The following is an 18,909-nucleotide window of genomic DNA, read 5'->3' as shown; positions in this document are numbered from 1 at the left end:
ATTAACTACTCATGGTGTGATTGTGATAACGTACAGAAACTCAAGTCCTTTTGTTCACCCGACCTAGAATACCTCACAATCAAATGCCGACCGTATTACCTCCCAAGAGAATTCTCTTCGGTTATAGTCACAGCCGTGTATTTTCCCCCTCAAGCCGATACCACAGCGGCCCTCAAGGAACTACACTGGACTTTGTGCAAAGTGGAAACCACATATCCTGAGGCCGCATTTATTGTAGCTGGGGATTTTAACAAAGCAAATTTAGGAAAACGCTACAGAAGTTCTACCAACACATTGACAGTAGGACTCGCGCTGCTAAAACACTTGACCACTGCTACTCCAACTTCCGGGATGCCTACAAGGCCCTGCCCTGCCCTCCCTTCGGCAAATCAGATCATGACTCCATTTTGACCATCCCTTCCTATAGGCAGAAACTCAAACAGGAAGTACCTTTGCTAATGTCTATTCAAAGCTGGGCTGACCAATTGGAATCCATGCTTCAAGATTGTTTTGATCACGCGGACTGGGATGTGTTCCGGGTAGCCTCTGAGAATAACATGGATGTATACACTGACACTGATAATTCAACGGCTCGGACATGAGCTGTATGTGGCAGGGTCTACAGACAATCACGGATTACAGGGGAAAACCAGCCACGTAGCGGACACCGACGTCTTGCTCCCGGACAAGCTAAACACCTACTTTGCCCGCTTTGAGGATTAAACAGTGCTACCGATGCGGCCCGCTCCCAAGGACTGTGGGCTCTTGTTCTCCGTGGCCCATGTGAGTAAGACATTTAAATCTGTTAACCCTCGCAAGGCTGCCGGCCCAGACGGCATCCCCGGCCGCGTCCTCAGAGCATGCTCAGACCAGCTGGCTGGAGTGTTTACGGACATATTCAATCTCTCCCATTCCCAGTCTGCTGTCCCCACTTGCTTCTCTAATGACTGCCTCGCCTGGTTCACCAACTACGTCTCAGACAGAGTTCAGTGTGTCAAATCGGAGGGCCTGTTTTCCGGACCTCTGGCAGTCTCTATGGGGGTGCCACAGGGTTCAAAGAGTCGGGCCGACTCTTTTCTCTGTATACATCAATGATGTTGCTCTTGCTGCTGGTGATTCTTTGATCCACCTCTACGCAGACGACACCATTCTGTATACTTCTGGACCTTCTTTGGGCACTGTGCTAACTAACCTCCAGACGAGCTTCAATGCCATACAACTCTCCTTCCGTGGCCTCCAACTGCTCTTAAATGCAAGTAAAACTAAATACATGCTCTTCAACCGATCGCTGCCCACACCTGCCTGCCCGTCCAGCATCACTACTCTGGACGGCTCTGACTTAGAATATGTGGACAACTACAAATACCTAGGTGTCTGGTTAGACTGTAAACTCTCCTTCCAGACTCACATTAAGCATCTCCAATCCAAAATTCTATCTAGAATCGGCTTCCTATTCCGCAACAAAGCATCCTTCACTCATGCTGCCAAACATACCCTCGTAAAACTGACTATCCTACCGATCCTTGACGGCGATATCATTTACAAAACAGCCTCCAACACTCTACTCAGCAAATTGGATGCAGTCTATCACAGTGCCATCTGTTTTGTCACCAAAGCCCCATATACTACCCACCACTGTGACGTGTATGCTCTCGTTGGCTGGCCCTCGCTTCATATTCGTCGCCAAACCCACTGGCTCCAGGTCATCTATAAGTCTTTGCTAGCTAAAGCCCCGCCTTATCTCATCTCACTGGTCACCATAGCAGCACCCACTCGTAGCACGCGCTCGAGCAGGTATATTTCACTGGTCACCCCCAAAGCCAATTCCTCCTTTGGCCGCCTTTCCTTCCAGTTCTCTATTGACAATGACTGGAACGAACTGCAAAAATCACTGAAGCTGGAGACTCATATCTCCCTCACTAACTTTAAGCACCAGCTGTCAAAGCAGCTCACAGATCACTGCACCTGTACATAGCCCATCTGTAAATAGCCCAACCAACTACCTCATCCCCATACTATTATTTATCTTGATCCTTTGCACCCCAGTATCTCTACTTGCACACTCATCTGCTGCACATCTATCAGTCCAGGGTTTAATTGCTGTATTGTAATGATTTCGCCACTATGACCTATTTATTGCCTTACCTCCCTTATCCTACCTCATTTGCACACACTGTATATAGACCTTTTCTACTATATTATTGACTGTATGTTTGTTTATTCCATGTGTAACTCTGTGTTGTTGTTTGTGTCGCAATGCTTTGCTTTATCTTGGCCAGGTCGCAGTTGTAAATGAGAACTTGTTCTCAACAAGCCTACCTGCAGTTTTCTAGATTGGGAGGGGGTTTACAAGGTAACAGTATTCTAGACTGGGAGGGGGTTTACAAGGTAACAGTATTCTAGACTGGCAGGGGGTTTACAAGGTAACAGTATTCTAGACTGGGAGGGGGTTTACAAGGTAACAGTATTCTAGACTGGCAGGGGGTTTACAAGGTAACAGTATTCTAGACTGGGAGGGGGTTTACAAGGTAACAGTATTCTAGACTGGGAGGGGGTTTACAAGGTAACAGTATTCTAGACTGGCAGGGGGTTTGAAAGGTAACAGTATTCTAGACTGGCAGGGGGTTTACAAGGTAACAGTATTCTAGACTGGCAGGGGGTTTGAAAGGTAACAGTATTCTAGACTGGGAGGGGGTTTACAAGGTAACAGTATTCTAGACTGGGAGGGGGTTTACAAGGTAACAGTATTCTAGACTGGCAGGGGGTTTACAAGGTAACAGTATTCTAGACTGGGAGGGGGTTTACAAGGTAACAGTATTCTAGACTGGGAGGGGGTTTACAAGGTAACAGTATTCTAGACTGGGAGGGGGTTTACAAGGTAACAGTATTGTCGACTGGGAGGGGGTTTACAAGGTAACAGTATTCTAGACTGGGAGGGGGTTTACAAGGTAACAGTATTGTCGACTGGGAGGTATGAACAGTGGTCTTGTACTAATACCAACCTTTCAGCATCTTCACAGCAACGTTGAGTGGTGTGTTGGGTTTCTCCTTTTCGATCCCGATGGCCTCCGCCATTACCACCTGACCGAAGCAGCCTTCTCCCAGAGGTTTACCCAACGTTAGCCTAAAACACAACTCAAACCAGTTAGCCTGAAACACAACCACAACCAGTTAGCCTGAAACACAACCAGTTAGCCTGAAACACAACCAGTTAGCCTGAAACACAACCAGTTAGCCTGAAACACAACCAGTTAGCCTGAAACACAACCAGTTGGCCTGAAACACAACCAGTTAGCCTGAAACACAACCAGTTAGCCTGAAACACAACCAGTTAGCCTGAAACACAACTCAAACCAGTTAGCCTGAAACACAACCACAACCAGTTAGCCTGAAACACAACCACAACCAGTTAGCCTGAAACACAACCAGTTAGCCTGAAACACAACCACAACCAGTTAGCCTGAAACACAACCACAACCAGTTAGCCTGAAACACAACCAGTTAGCCTGAAACACAACCAGTTAGACCTGAAACACAACCAGTTAGCCTGAAACACAACCAGTTAGCCTGAAACACAACCAGTTAGCCCTGAAACACAACCAGTTAGCCTGAAACACAACCAGTTAGCTCTTGCAACACAACCCCAACCAGTTAGCCTGAAACACAACCAGTTAGCCTGAAACACAACCAGTTAGCCTGAAACACAACCAGTTAGCCTGAAACACAACCACAACCAGTTAGCCTGCAAACACAACCAGTTAGCCTGAAACACGACCAGTTAGCCTGAAACACAACCAGTTAGCCTGAAACACAACCAGTTAGCCTTGTAAACACAACCAGTTAGCCTGAAACACAACCAGTTAGCCTGAAACACAACCAGTTAGCCTGAAACACAACCAGTTAGCCTTGAAACACAACCAGTTAGCCTGAAACACAACCAGTTAGCCTGAAACACAACCAGTTAGCCTGAAACACGACCAGTTAGCCTGAAACACAACCAGTTAGCCTGAAACACAACCAGTTACCCTGAAACACAACCAGTTAGCTTTAAACACAACCACAACCAGTTAGCCTGAAACACAACCAGTTAGCCTGAAACACGACCAGTTAGCCTGAAACACAACCAGTTACCCTGAAACACAACCAGTTAGCCTGAAACACAACCAGTTAGCCTGAAACACAACCAGTTGCCCTGAAACACAACCAGTTGGCCTCAAACACAACCCCAACCAGTTAGCCTGAAACACAACCAGTTAGCTTTAAACACAACCCCAACCAGTTAGCCTGAAACACAACCAGTTAGCTTTAAACACAACCACAACCAGTTACCCTGAAACACAACCAGTTAGCCTGAAACACAACCAGTTAGCTTTAAACACAACCACAACCAGTTAGCCTGAAACACAACCAGTTAGCTTTAAACACAACCCCAACCAGTTAGCCTGAAACACAACCAGTTAGCCTGAAACACAACCAGTTAGCTTTAAACACAACCACAACCAGTTAGCCTGAAACACAACCAGTTAGCCTGAAACACAACCAGTTAGCCTGAAACACAACCAGTTAGCTTTAAACACAACCACAACCAGTTAGCCTGAAACACAACCAGTTAGCTTTAAACACAACCCCAACCAGTTAGCCTGAAACACAACCAGTTAGCCTGAAACAACAACAATGACACACAACTTAAAGTGTAAAAAACTACCAGAGAAATGTTTTAATCTGATCTGGGACAATCTTTTGTGAAGGTACACATTGTGTTTTATCTGTGAAATGATCCAAGGAAATGATCCAAGGAAATGATCCAAGATGTTATCTGGCTGCTCCTGCAGCATTTAACCTGTTAGGGCTAGGGGGCAGTATTGACACGGCTGGATAAAAAACATACATTTAATCTGGTTACCACTCCTACCCAGTAACTAGAATATGCATATACTTATTACATATGGATAGAAAACACCCTAAAGTTTCTAAAACTGTTTGAATGGTGTCTGTGAGTATAACAGAACTCAAATGGCAGGTCAAAACCTGAGAGATTCCTTTACAGGAAGTGGCCTGTCTGACCATTTCTTGAACTTCTTTTCCATCTCTATCTTTTACTAAGGATCTCTGCTCTAACGTGACACTTCCTACGTCGTCCATAGGCGCTCAGAGCCCGGGAAAAACCTGAATGTCGTCATCCCAGCCCCAGGCTGAAACACATTATCGCCTTTCTCAAGTGGCCGATCAAGGGACTCTGGGCTTAGGCGCGTGACCTGACCGCCCCCGTCTTTGTGATTTTTTCCTCTGTTTGCCGAAAAGGAGATTCCCGGTCGGAATATTATCGCTTTTCTACGAGAAAAATGGCATAAAAATTGATTTTAAACAGCGGTTGACATGCTTCGAAGTACGGTAATGGAATATTTAGAATTTTTTTGTCACGAATTGCGCCATGCGCGCGACCCTTCTTTACCATTTCGGATAGTGTCTGGAACGCACGAACAAAACGCCGCTATTCGGATATAACGATGGATTATTTTGGACCAAACCAACATTTGTTATTGAAGTAGCAGTCCTGGGAGTGCATTCTGACGAAGACAACAAAAGGTAATCAAACTTTTATAATAGTAAATATGATTATGGTGAGTGCTAAACTTGCCGGGTGTCTAAATAGCTAGCCCGTGATGCCTGGGCTATGTACTTAGAATATTGCAAAATGTGCTTTCACCAAAAAGCTATTTTAAAATCGGACATATCGAGTGCATAGAGGAGGTCTGTATCTATAATTCTTAAAATAATTGTTATGCTTTTTGTGAACGTTTATCGTGAGTAATTTAGTAAAATGTTAGCGAATTCCCCGGAAGTTTGCGGGGGGTATGCTAGTTCTGAACGTCACATGCTAATGTAAAAAGCTGGTTTTTGATATAAATATGAACTTGATTGAACAAAACATGCATGTATTGTATAACATAATGTCCTAGGGTTGTCATCTGATGAAGATCATCAAAGGTTAGTGTTGCATTTAGCTGTCTTCTGGGTTTTTGTGACATTATATGCTAGCTTGAAAAATGGGTGTCTGATTATTTCTGGCTTGGTACTCTGCTGACATAATCTAATGTTTTGCTTTCGTTGTAAAGCCTTTTTGAAATCGGACAGTGTGGTTAGATTAACGAGAGTCTTGTCTTTAAATAGCTGTAAAATAGTCATATGTTTGAGAAATTGAAGTAATAGGATTTTTAAGGTTTTGAAAATCGCGCCACAGGCTTCAAGTGGCTGTTACGTAGGTGGGACGAATTCGTCCCGCCTAGCCCATAGAGGTTAAACGTGTCTGAAGCCACCCAGCTCTGTCTTTTTGTAACAGACAGGACTGATAGTGATTGTTAGTGTTAGTTTACGTATTTATGTTAACAGTATTTCTCCAAGATATCACCCTCTGTCTCACCTGGTCTAAGGTATGTTAAGGTATCTCTGTCTCACCTGGTCTAAGGTATGTTAAGGTATTCCTCTGTCTCACCTGGTCTAAGGAATGTTAAGGTATCTCTGTCTCACCTGCTCTAAGGTATGTTAAGGTATCTCTGTCTCACCTGGTCTAAGGTATGTTAAGGTATCTCTGTCTCACCTGGTCTAAGGTATGTGAAGGTATCCCTCTGTCTCACCTGGTCTAAGGTATGTTAAGGTATCTCTGTCTCACCTGGTCTAAGGTATGTTAAGGTATCTCTGTCTCACCTGGTCTAAGGTATGTTAAGGTATCTCTGTCTCACCTGGTCTAAGGTATGTTAAGGTATTCCTCTGTCTCACCTGTTCCTAGAGAACTCCCATTTGGGATCTGAGGGCAGCTCCAGCTCGGAGACGTTGGCCAGCATTGGTCCATCGCTGGATGACAGGCGGGCGATCCTGACTAATGGTGTGATGGAGTTCATGGAGGAGTTAGACTCCAAGGAAACCTGCTGGGTGATAAAGAGACTGTTATAGGGATGAGCGAGAGAGAGAGTAGTTAGAAAGAGGAGAGGAGAGAGGAGAGAGGAGAGGAGTGGATATGAGATGTTACAACAGGCAGGAACTGGGTCGTTCCTTTGAAAAATGGGCTCCTCTCTGAAACCTCCAGAGCCTTTTACAGGTGTACTGTAGAGGTAATTATCTATAAAATACCACAATGGGGTGCAGAGCGTTTTATTTTGATGCTGAGGGGTATCCCTGCTAAAACCATTGACAATTGTATGCCGTTTTCAAGGGATTGTTAAATAAATGTTAACTATTTTAATATCAGCACCTCCTGAAGAGCATAGTCAGAACTGCAAATGTCAGATTATTCCATGCGAAACAATTTCGGACATTTAACTCTATCAGAGTTATACAAGCAGAGCCGCTGGAAAAGTTAACGTCATAGAAAAACATTTCACAACCATGCCTCTCAACAACTGTGTTTGGTTGCACCATGCCTCTCAACAACTGTGTTTGGTTGCACCATGCCTGTCAACAACTAAGTTTGGTTGCACCAGCACCTCGATGTTTGACTCTGCACTTAGTTGCTTTCTTTGCTCACGCTCCTCTCCTGCCTGCCTGGCAGCCTGCTTTATGAGAGAACGAACACACATTTTAATTGAAAACAAGGTATGTGTTAATAAAATAAGTTATGTAGTTTAGTTGTCCTCTAAAACTATATAGAATGACCCAATCTATTGCTAGCTAAAAAAAACTACAAACATTAGCTTTAGAGTAGCCTAGCTAGATAGCTAGCTAACGTTAATAATTTAGACCCACTGAATTAATATGTTTGTGTAACAGGGTTGGTTATGTTTCCACTTGCCTCTAAAGAAATGTGTACTTAATGTTCAAGCATTCGTATTGGTTGGTTCAACTGATGACAATAAGGTGTGTTGTGATTGGCCCCGCTTGCAGATAGGGGGAGATCGCGAACGTCAGGTCTTCCCAGTATGAAAATGTGATGCAAGGGGTAGGTCACGTTCTGAATACTGTTTTATATTTTATATTTTACAATGTGTACAAGTTTGCTGTACGTTACGGATTTATACATGTGTGGGTATATGGTACCTGTTAGGGATTGAGGGGCTTTCTGGAATGTGCTTTGGCATATGATTTCTGTAGATAAGTGTTAGATAGCATACATCGTTGTAATGGTCACATAAGCCCACTGCTAACACAGTTGTCTTCATGCTACAGCTTTTGCCATTGACAGCCATCAGTATCATTAAGCCCTGCACAACTACCGTGCTGTTTCTCATTTAACAACAGGTATTTACACATGTTATATTTTGTATTGTATTTTTGTATTATGTGACCCAGTATGAAAATGTGATGCAAGGGCTTTTGCCATCGACAGCCATCAGTATCATTAAGCCCTGCACAACTACCGTGCTGTTTCTCATTTAACAACAGGTATTTACACATGTTATATTTTGTATTGTATTTTTGTATTTTGTGACCCAGTATGAAAATGTGATGCAAGGGCTTTTGCCATCGACAGCCATCAGTATCATTAAGCCCTGCACAACTACCGTGCTGTTTCTCATTTAACAACAGGTATTTACACATGTTATATTTTGTATTGTATTTTTGTATTTTGTGACCCAGTATGAAAATGTGATGCAAGGGCTTTTGCCATCGACAGCCATCAGTATCATTAAGCCCTGCACAACTACCGTGCTGTTTCTCATTTAACAACAGGTATTTACACATGTTATATTTTGTATTGTATTTTTGTATTTTGTGACCCAGTATGAAAATGTGATGCAAGGGCTTTTGCCATCGACAGCCATCAGTATCATTAAGCCCTGCACAACTACCGTGCTGTTTCTCATTTAACAACAGGTATTTACACATGTTATATTTTGTATTGTATTTTTGTATTTTGTGACCCAGTATGAAAATGTGATGCAAGGGCTTTTGCCATCGACAGCCATCAGTATCATTAAGCCCTGCACAACTACCGTGCTGTTTCTCATTTAACAACAGGAATAAATGATGCTCAACTGGGACCGCTGGCTGATGTGATTTATTAGGAAAAAAACACAACGCAAGGAGAGTACGCTATACATCTGTTACATTTGGCACAGGATAAAGACGATGAAACAATCTGCTGCTGCTACAGAAGGGATACTGACGTTCCTGAAAAAGTTAGTCAGACAGTTTGTTAGTCCAGTAATGTTCGTTGGCATATTATTTTATTTCCACTGCTGGTGATTATTCACAAATGTTTGTGGCACAAATTTCAATGTCTTAAAAGTAAACAACCTACAAATTCTGCCACAGAGCAGTCTACACAGACAATATGAACACATTTGTCCAACCATAACAGATGGATGGCTAATGTAGAAAGAGAGAATTGATGGATTCCAGCACCACCATAACTTTTATCAAATACAGAGACAGGCAGCCATCATGGCATCAGTCTTTTTCGACTAGCTAGTGCATAGTGACACCTACTGATATGAACTGGTATTGCAGGTTTGGTTAGAATAGAGTGCAATGGAATGAGTGAAATTCAATAAAATCAACATCATGAAAATGGGGATATTATTTTTTATGAAAAATGTCAAATTAGTTTAATTAATGATTGAATTATAGGGATTTTACAGACAATCAGTTCCTACATTAAGCGCAAGGGAGCCAACCTATGGTGGGCCAGATGGAGTGTAACGCCCTGGCCATAGAGAGGGGTTTTTGTTCTTTATTATGGTTAGGCCAGGGTGTTACATTGGGTGGGCGTTCTATGTTCCTTTTTCTATGTTTTTGTATTTCTTTGTTTTGGGCCGTGTGTGGCTCCCAATCAGGCACAGCTGAAGCTCGTTGTTGCTGATTGGGAGTCACACATAAGGAGCATGTTTTTCCTTTGGGTTTTGTGGGTAATTGTTTCTGTTAGTGTTTGCACCTGACAGGACTGTTTTGGCTGTCAGTTTTCTTGTTTTTTTGTATAGTGTTCACGTTGTTCTATTAAAATTCTAATGATGAACACATCCTCTGCTGCACCTTGGTCTACTTCCACAGACAGCCGTTACATGGAGACCAGGACAACAACACAAGGTTACTGGTTTTATGACTTACACGTGAAACAAACTATGTTACGGAGTCTACTGTCTATAGTGTTTAATGTAACCCTGTCTTGTTACAGTCCTTGTTCCAGTCTACTGTCTATAGTGTTACATGTAACCATGCCTTGTTCCAGTCTACTGTCTATAGTTTTTAATGTAACCCTGCCTTGTTCCAGTCTACTGTCTATAGTGTTTAATGTAACCCTGTCTTGTTCCAGTCTACTGTCTATAGTGTTACATGTAACCCTGTCTTGTTCCAGTCTACTGTCTATAGTGTTACATGTAACCCTGCCTTGTTACAGTCTACTGTCTATAGTTTTTAATGTAACCCTGTCTTGTTCCAGTCTACTGTCTATGGTGTTAAATTTAATTTGTTACAAAGTATTTAACAGTTTAATCAAAACTCTGCATTTAACATTTACCAACGTCTTATATTTTCCTGGCTCAACTTTTTTTCATTCAACTTTTTCCGCTTCGGACGCTTTATCTGGAAAAAAGTTAGGTAGTAACATTAACACTATGCCATCTAATTGCAGTCGCTGTTCTCATAATATACAGGAGAACGATCGCCTTATGGCGAGGATAGCCGAGTTGCAAGCCCAGCTTCAGACGCAATCGTTAGGCAAGGGTAATTTCAGTGTAGGAAAGGATGAAACAGCGTCTGTGCCACCAGTAAGTACAGATAGTAGTATAAATCCCTCCTACACAGTCCCTGCAGCCGGACAATTTTCTCAAGGCTTCTGGAAAGAAATGCCATCAGTATGCTCAACCGGTGTCACTCATTCAACCGATTCTCCCCATTAAGCAACTGGTTCTCCCCGAGCCTTCTCAGGTCTCTCCTCCACCCGTCTGAGTCGCTGAAGCCTCCCACCGCTCGCTCTGACAAATTGATCATACACTGATTACCAAGGGGCAGGGCTACCGACGTAAAGGTTAAAACTGGCGAGTGTAGAGAGTATAGGGATATTGTTATCCACGTTCGGCACCAACGATGTTAGGATGAAACAGTCAGAGGTCACCAAGCGCAACATAGCTTCAGCGTGTAAATCAGCTAGAAAAATGTGTCGGCATCGAGTAATTGTCTCTGGCCCCCTCCCAGTTAGGGGGAGTGATGAGCTCTACAGCAGTCTCACAACTCAATGGCTGGTTGAAAACTGTTTTCTGCCCCTCCCAAAAGATAGAATTTGTAGATAATTGGCCCTCTTTCTGGGACTCACCCACAAACAGGACCAAGCCTGGTCTGCTGAGAAGTGACTGACTTCATCCTAGCTGGAGGGGTGCTCTCATCTTATCTACGAACATAGACAGGGCTCTAACTCCTCTAGCTCCACAATGAAATAGGGTGCAGGCCAGGCAGCAGGCTGTTAGTCAGCCTGCCAGCTTAGTGGAGTCTGCCACTAGCACAGTCAGTGTAGTCAGCTCAGCTTACCCCATTGAGACCGTGTCTGTACCTCGATCGAGGTTGGGCAAAACTAAACATGGCGGTGTTCGCTTTAGCAATCTCACTGGAATAAAGACCACCTCCATTCCTGTCATTATTGAAAGAGATTGTGATTATACATCACATCTTAAAATAGGACTACTTAGTGTTAGATTCCTCACTTCCAGACAGATAGTCAATGAATAAATCACTGATTATAAACATGATGTGATTGGCCTGACTGAAACAAGGCTCAAGCCTGATGAATTTACTACATTAAATGAGGCCACTCCTCCTGGTTACCTTAGTGACCATATCCCCCGCGCATCTGGCTAAGGCGGAGGTTTTGTTAACATTTCTGACAGCAAATAATAATAAAATGAAAAAAGACAGTGTTTTCGTCTTTTGAGCTTTTAGTCATGAAATCTATGCAGCCTACTCAATCACTTTCTATAGCAACTGTTTACAGTCCTCCTGGGCCGTATACAGTGTTCCTCACAGAGTTCCCTGAAACCCTTTGGACCTCATAGACCCGACAGATAATATTTCAATATTTTGGTGACTTCAATATTCACATGGAAAAGTCCACAGACCCACTCCAAAAGGCTTTCGGAGCCATCATCGACTCAGTGGGTTTTGTCCAACATGTCTCCGGACCTACGCACTGCCACAGTCATACCCTGGATCCAGTTTTGTCCCGTGGAATAAATATTGTGGAACTAAATGTTTTTCCTCATAATCCTGGACTATCGGACCACCATCTTATTACATTTGCAATCGCAAAATAATCTTCTTAGAGCCCAGCCAAGGATTATCAAAAGTCGCACTATAAATTCTCGGACAACCCAAAGATTCCTAGATGACCTTCCAGAATCCCTCCACTCCAAGAACGTTGGAGAACAATAATCGGTTAACCACCTACAGTTGAAGTTGGATGTTTACATACACTTAGGTTGGAGTCATTAGAACTCGTTTTTCAACCACTCCACACATTTCTTGTTAACAAACTATAGTTTTGGCAAGTCGGTTAGGACATCTACTTTGTGCATGACACAAGTAATTTTTCCAACAATTGTTTACAGACAGATTATTTCACAAGATCACAATTCCAGTGGGTCAGAAGTTTACATACACTGTGCCTTTAAACAGCTTGGCAAATTCCAGAAAATGATATCATGGCTTTATAAGCTTCTGATAGGCTAATTGACATAAGTTAAGTCAATTGGAGGTGTACCTGTGGATGTATTTCAAGGCCTACCTTGAACTATTTGCTTGACATCATGAGAAAATCAAAAGATATCAGCTAAGACCTCAGAAAAAAATTGTAGAACCTCCACAAGTCTGTTTCATCCTTGGGAGCAAGTTCCAAACGCCTGAAGGTACCACGTTCATCTGTACAAACAATACAAGCAAGTATAAACACCATGGGACCACGCAGCCGTCATACCGCTCAGAAAGGATACGCGTTCTGTCTCCTAGAGATGAACGTACTTTGGTGCGAAAGGTGCAAATCAATCCCAGAACAACAGCAAAGGACCTTGTGAAGATGCTGGAGGAAACGGGTACAAAAGTATCTATATCCACAGTAAAACGAGTCCTATATCGACATAACCTGAAAGGCTGCTCAGAAAGGAAGAAGCCACTGCTCCAAATCCGCCATGAAAAAGCCAGACTACGGTTTGCAACTGCACATGGGGACAAGGATCATACTTTTTGGAGAAATGTCCTCTGGTTTGATGAAACAAAAATAAAACTGTTTGGCCATACCGACCATCGTTATGTTTGGAGGAAAAAGGGGGAGGCTTGCAAGCCAAAGAACACCATCCCAACTGTGAAGCACGGGGGTGACAGCATCATGTTGTGGGGGTGCTTTGCTGCAGGAGGAACTGGTGCACTTCAAAAAATAGATGGCATCATGGGGGAGGAAAATGATGTGGATATACACTGCTCAAAAAAATAAAGGGAACACTTAAACAGCACAATGTAACTCCAAGTCAATCACACTTCTGTGAAATCAAACTGTCCACTTAGGAAGCAACACTGATTGACAATAAATTTCACATGCTGTTGTGCAAATGGAATAGACAACAGGTGGAAATTATAGGCAATTAGCAAGACACCCCCAATAAAGGAGTGGTTCTGCAGGTGGGGACCACAGACCACTTCTCAGTTCCTATGCTTCCTGGCTGATGTTTTGGTCACTTTTGAATGCTGGCAGTGCTTTCACTCTAGTGGTAGCATGAGACGGAGTCTACAACCCACACAAGTGGCTCAGGTAGTGCAGCTCATCCAGGATGGCACATCAATGCGAGTTGTGGCAAGAAGGTTTGCTGTGTCTGTCAGCGTAGTGTCCAGAGCATGGAAGCGCTACCAGGAGACAGGCCAGTACATCAGGAGACGTGGAGGAGGCCGTAGGAGGGCAACAACCCAGCAGCAGGACCGCTACCTCCAACCTTTGTGCAAGGAGGAGCAGGAGAAGCACTGCCAGAGCCCTGCAAAATGACCTCCAGCAGGCCACAAATGTGCATTTGTCTGCTCAAACGGTCAGAAACGGACTCCATGAGGGTGGTATGAGGGCCCAACGTCCACAGGTGGGGGTTGTGCTTACAGCCCAACACCGTGCAGGACGTTTGGCATTTGCCAGAGAACACCAAGATTGGCAAATTCGCCACTGGCGCCCTGTGCTCTTCACAGATGAAAGCAGGTTCACACTGAGCACATGTGACAGACGTGACAGAGTCTGGAGACGCCGTGGAGAACGTTCTGCTGCCTGCAACATCCTCCAGCATGACCGTTTTGGCGGTGGGTCAGTCATGGTGTGGGGTGGCATTTCTTTGGGGGGCTGCACAGCCCTCCATGTGCTCGCCAGAGGTAGCCTGACTGCCATTAGGTACCGAGATGAGATCCTCAGACCCCTTGTGAGACCATATGCTGGTGCGGTTGGCCCTGGGTTCCTCCTAATGCAAGACAATGCTAGACCTCATGTGGCTGGAGTGTGTCAGCAGTTCCTGCAAGAGGAAGGCATTGATGCTATGGACTGGCCCGCCTGTTCCCCAGACGTGAATCCAATTGAGCACATCTGGGACATCATGTCTCGCTCCATCCACCAACGCCACGTTACACCACAGACTGTCCAGGAGTTGGCGGATGCTTTAGTCCAGGTCTGGGAGGAGATCCCTCAGGAGATCATCCGCCACCTCATCAGGAGCATGCCCAGGCGTTATAGGGAGGTCATACACACTACTGAGCCTCATTTTGACTTGTTTTAAGGACATTACATCAAAGTTGGATCAGCCTGTAGTGTGGTTTTGCAATTTAATTTTGAGTGTGACTCCAAATCCAGACCTCCATGGGTTGATAAATTGGATTTCCATTGATTATTTTTGTGTGATTTTGTTGTCAGCACATTCAACTATGTAAAGAAAAAAGTATTTAATAAGATTATTTCTTTCATTCAGATCTAGGATGTGTTGTTTAAGTGTTCCCTTTATTTTTTTGAGCAGTATACATTGGGGGGAAAAAGTATTTGATCCCCTGCTGATTTTGTACGTTTGCCCAAAGAAATGATCAGTCTATCATTTTAATGGGAGGTTTATTTGAACAGTGAGAGACAGAATAACAACAAAAAATCCAGAAAAACGCATGTCAGAAATGTTATAAAATGATTAGCATTTTAATGAGGGAAATAAGTATTTGACCCCTCTGCAAAACATGACTTAGTACTTGGTGGCAAAACCCTTGTTGGCAATCACAGAGGTCAGACGGTTCTTGTAGTTGGCCACCAGGTTTGCACACATCTCAGGAGGGATTTTGTCCCACTCCTCTTTGCAGATTTTCTCCAAGTCAGTTGGGGCTAGGGGGCAGTATTTTCCCGGCCGGATAAAAAACGTACCCGATTTAAACTGGTTACTACTCTTACCCAGAAATGAGAGTATGCATATAATTAGTAGATTTGGATAGAAAACACTCTGAAGTTTCTAAAACTGTTTGAATGGTGTCTGAGTATAACAGAACTCATATGGCAGTCAAAACCCTGAGACAAATCCTAACAGGAAGTGGAAATCTGATTTGTGGAATCACTTTCAACCCTTTGCCTATGAAACACACCATGAGTTAGGATTCATTTAGCACTTCCTAAGGCTTCCACTAGATGTCAACAGTCTTTACAAAGTGGTTTGAGTCTTCTCCGGTAAAAACTGACCGAACGAGAGGCCTGGAAAGTTTGTCATAGAGGGAGGGCTACAATGACGCGCGTGCCCGTGGGTACTCTCTCATTCCGAAACGTTTAGTAAGACAATGCAATCGTCCGCCTTGAATATTATTGAAGTTCTGATTGAAAAAGGCCCTAAAGATTTATGTTTTACAACGTTTGATATGTTTGAACACACGTAAATACATTTTTTTTGCACATTCGTGAGGACAAGTCCCGCGCGCTTCGTACATTATGAGTAGCCTTCGGAACGCACTAACAAGGAGCTATTGGGACATAAATTATTCACTTTTTCGAACAAAACTACATTTGTTGTGGACCTGGGATTCCTGGAAGTGCCTTAGGATGAAGATAATCAAAGGTAAGTGAATATTTACAATAGTATATTTGATTTTAGATGAGTCCAAGATGTCGCTAACCTGTATTGCCTAGACTATTTTTCTGAGCATAGCACCTCGTTTATTGCACAGTGTGATTTCCGAGTAAAGTTATTTTTAAATCTGGCAATGCGGTTGCATTCACGAGATGTTAATCTATAATTCTTTGAATGACAATATTATATTTTACCACTGTTTTCGAATAGTAATTTTGTAAATCCTAGCGTTGATTCACCGGAAGCATTTGAGGGAAAATATTTTCTGAACGTCACGCGCCGATATAAAATGCTGTTTTTATATATAAATATGAACTTTATCGAACAAAAAATGCATGTATTGTGTAACATGATGTCCTAGGAGTGTCATCTGATGAAGATTGTCAAAGGTTAGTGCTGCATTTAGCTGTGTTTTGGGTATTTGTGATGCATGCTAGTTGCTTTGAAAATGGCAGTGTGATTATTTTTGGCAGGGTACTCTCCTAACATAATCTAATGTTTTGCTTTTGCTGTAAAGCCTTTTTGAAATCGGACAACGTGGTTCGATTCAGGAGAGGTGTATCTATAAAATGGTGTAAAATAGTAATATGTTTGAGAAATTGAAGTTATAGCATTTATGAGGTATTTGTATTTCGCGCGACGTGATTCCACTGGCTGTTGACTAGGGTGGGATGCAAACGTCCCACGTTTCCCAGACAGGTTAATCTGGTTACTACTCCTGCCCAGAAACTAGAATATGCATATAATTAGTAGAATTGGACTGAAAACTTTCTAAAGTTTCTAATACTGTTTGAATGGTGTCTGTGAGTATAACAGAACTCATATGGCAGGCCAAAACCTGAGAAGATTCCATACAGGAAGTGCCCTGTTCGACAATTTGTTGTCCTTCTGTTGCATCTCTATCGACATTACAGCATATGTGCTGTAACGTGACACTTTCTAAGGCTTCCATTGGCTCTCTAAAGTCGCCAGAAAGTGGAATGGGGTGTCTGCTGTCTCTGGGTAAAGTACAGCAGCTCTGTTTGTGAGTGGTCTGCCTGGGGACAGTGAGACTGGAGATGCGCGGTCACGAGACTTCTCCATTTTTTTATTTCAGCCTTTGAATGAATACAATGTTGCCCGGTTGGAATATTACCGCTATTTTACAAGAAAAATAGCATAAAAATTGATTTTAAACAGCGTTTGACATGCTTCTAAGTACGGTAATAGAATATTTTGAATTTTTTGGTCACGAAATGCGCTCGCGCGTCACCCTTCGGATAGTGACCTGAACGCACGAACAAAACAGAGGTATTTGGATATAACTATGGATTATTTGGAACCAAAACAACATTTGTTGTTGAAGTAGAAGTCCTGGGAGTGCATTTTGATGAAGAACAGCAAAGGTAATCCAATTTTTCTAATAGTAATTCTGAGTTTAGGTGACCCCGAATTTGGCGGATGTCAAAATAGCTAGCCGTGATGGCCAAGCTATGTACTTAGAATATTGCAAAATGTGCTTTCGCCGAAAAGCTATTTTAAAATCGGACATAGCGATTGCATAAAGGAGTTCTGTATCTATAATTCTTAAAATAATTGTTATGTATTTTGTAAACGTTTATCATGAGTAATTTAGTAAATTCACCGGAAGTTTTCAGTGGGTATGCTAGTTCTGAACATCACATGCTAATGTAAAAAGCTGGTTTTTGATATAAATATGAACTTGATTGAACAAAACATGCATGTATTGTATAACATAATGTCCTAGGAGTGTCATCTGATGAAGATCATCAAAGGTTAGTGCTGCATTTAGCTGTGGTTTGGGTTTATGTGACATATATGCTTGCCTGGAAAATGGCTGTGTGATTATTTGTGTCTATGTACTCTCCTAACATAATCTAATGTTTTGCTTTCGCTGTAAAGCCTTTTTGAAATCGGACAATGTGGTTAGATTAACGAGAGTCTTATCTTTAAAATGGTGTAAAATAGTTGATTGTTTGATAAAATTGAATTGTTGTATTTTAGTTGGTTTTGTATTTCGCGCCGTGCGATGCCCTTGGCTGTTGGCTAGGGGTTCCGCAGGCAGAACGTCTGTCCTCAACAGGTTATCAAGCAAGAATTGAGAAAGAAAGACAATGGTGGCGAGAGGCCAAGGGGTGTTACTCATCTACATAGAGGGGAGTGACCATGTGTGGTATTTGAAGGTGGAAACCTATAAAGCCTGAAGTCTGTAACAAGAAAATTCAGTTGTTCCATGGAATTGCTTGGCTAATGTTACTGTTGTAATAAAGTATTTATGAATTTACAAGTTCCGGAATCTGAGAAATATTTGATTCAATATTTCCACGACACGTGTGGAAAGCGTTCCACAGGGATGCTGGCCCATGTTGACTCCAATGCTTCCCACAGTTTTTTCAAGTTGGTTGGATGTCCTTTGGGTGGTGGACCATTCTTGGTACACACAGAAAACTGAGCGTAAAAAACCCAGCAGCGTTGCAGTTCTTGACACCAACTGATGCGTCTGGCACCTACTACTGTTGGGTTCACCTTGGGTTCACCTTGGGGTCACCTTGGGATCATGATAGGGGCTGCACCAAATGTTTGATGTATTATAATAACTGATTATGCTTTTGTTGTATTAATAGAAGGGGAAGGGTTATAACACCCCTCCCCCTTACATTTATAGGGTCATAGACTACAGATTAACAATATGTATATGCATTATAAGGTTTAATATTGTTCCACAGTTATTTTCTAGTCTCTGCTTCTTATATAAAAATGGTCTGAGAAATGTGTCAAAGATAAAAGAGATGCAGAGACACAGAGGGTGAAAGAGATATGAGACTTGTCATACATTCCACTATAAATCAACTTGGGGACATTTACTGCTGAGCCTTTA

The 18,909-nt window shown here is 42.8% G+C and overlaps 1 protein-coding gene across 1 annotated transcript in view; it reads right to left on the bottom strand.

Annotated features, from left to right (window-relative positions):
• LOC106560212 (fibroblast growth factor receptor 3) overlaps positions 1-18,909 on the bottom strand; it is a 172,173-nt gene that overhangs the window by 30,057 nt on the left and 123,207 nt on the right. Inside the window, exons 10-11 of the mRNA XM_082956570.1 lie at positions 6,778-6,926; positions 3,003-3,124 (exon numbers count right to left, since the gene is read on the bottom strand). Coding sequence (XP_082812696.1) covers positions 3,003-3,124; positions 6,778-6,926 — 271 coding nt within the window. The remainder of the gene's footprint in view (positions 1-3,002; positions 3,125-6,777; positions 6,927-18,909) is intronic.

Source organism: Salmo salar, chromosome 01, assembly GCF_965601325.2.
Source record: "Salmo salar chromosome 01, fSalSal1, whole genome shotgun sequence".
Lineage (NCBI taxonomy): Eukaryota > Metazoa > Chordata > Actinopteri > Salmoniformes > Salmonidae > Salmo > Salmo salar.
This window is presented reverse-complemented; position numbering and strand designations above follow the sequence as displayed.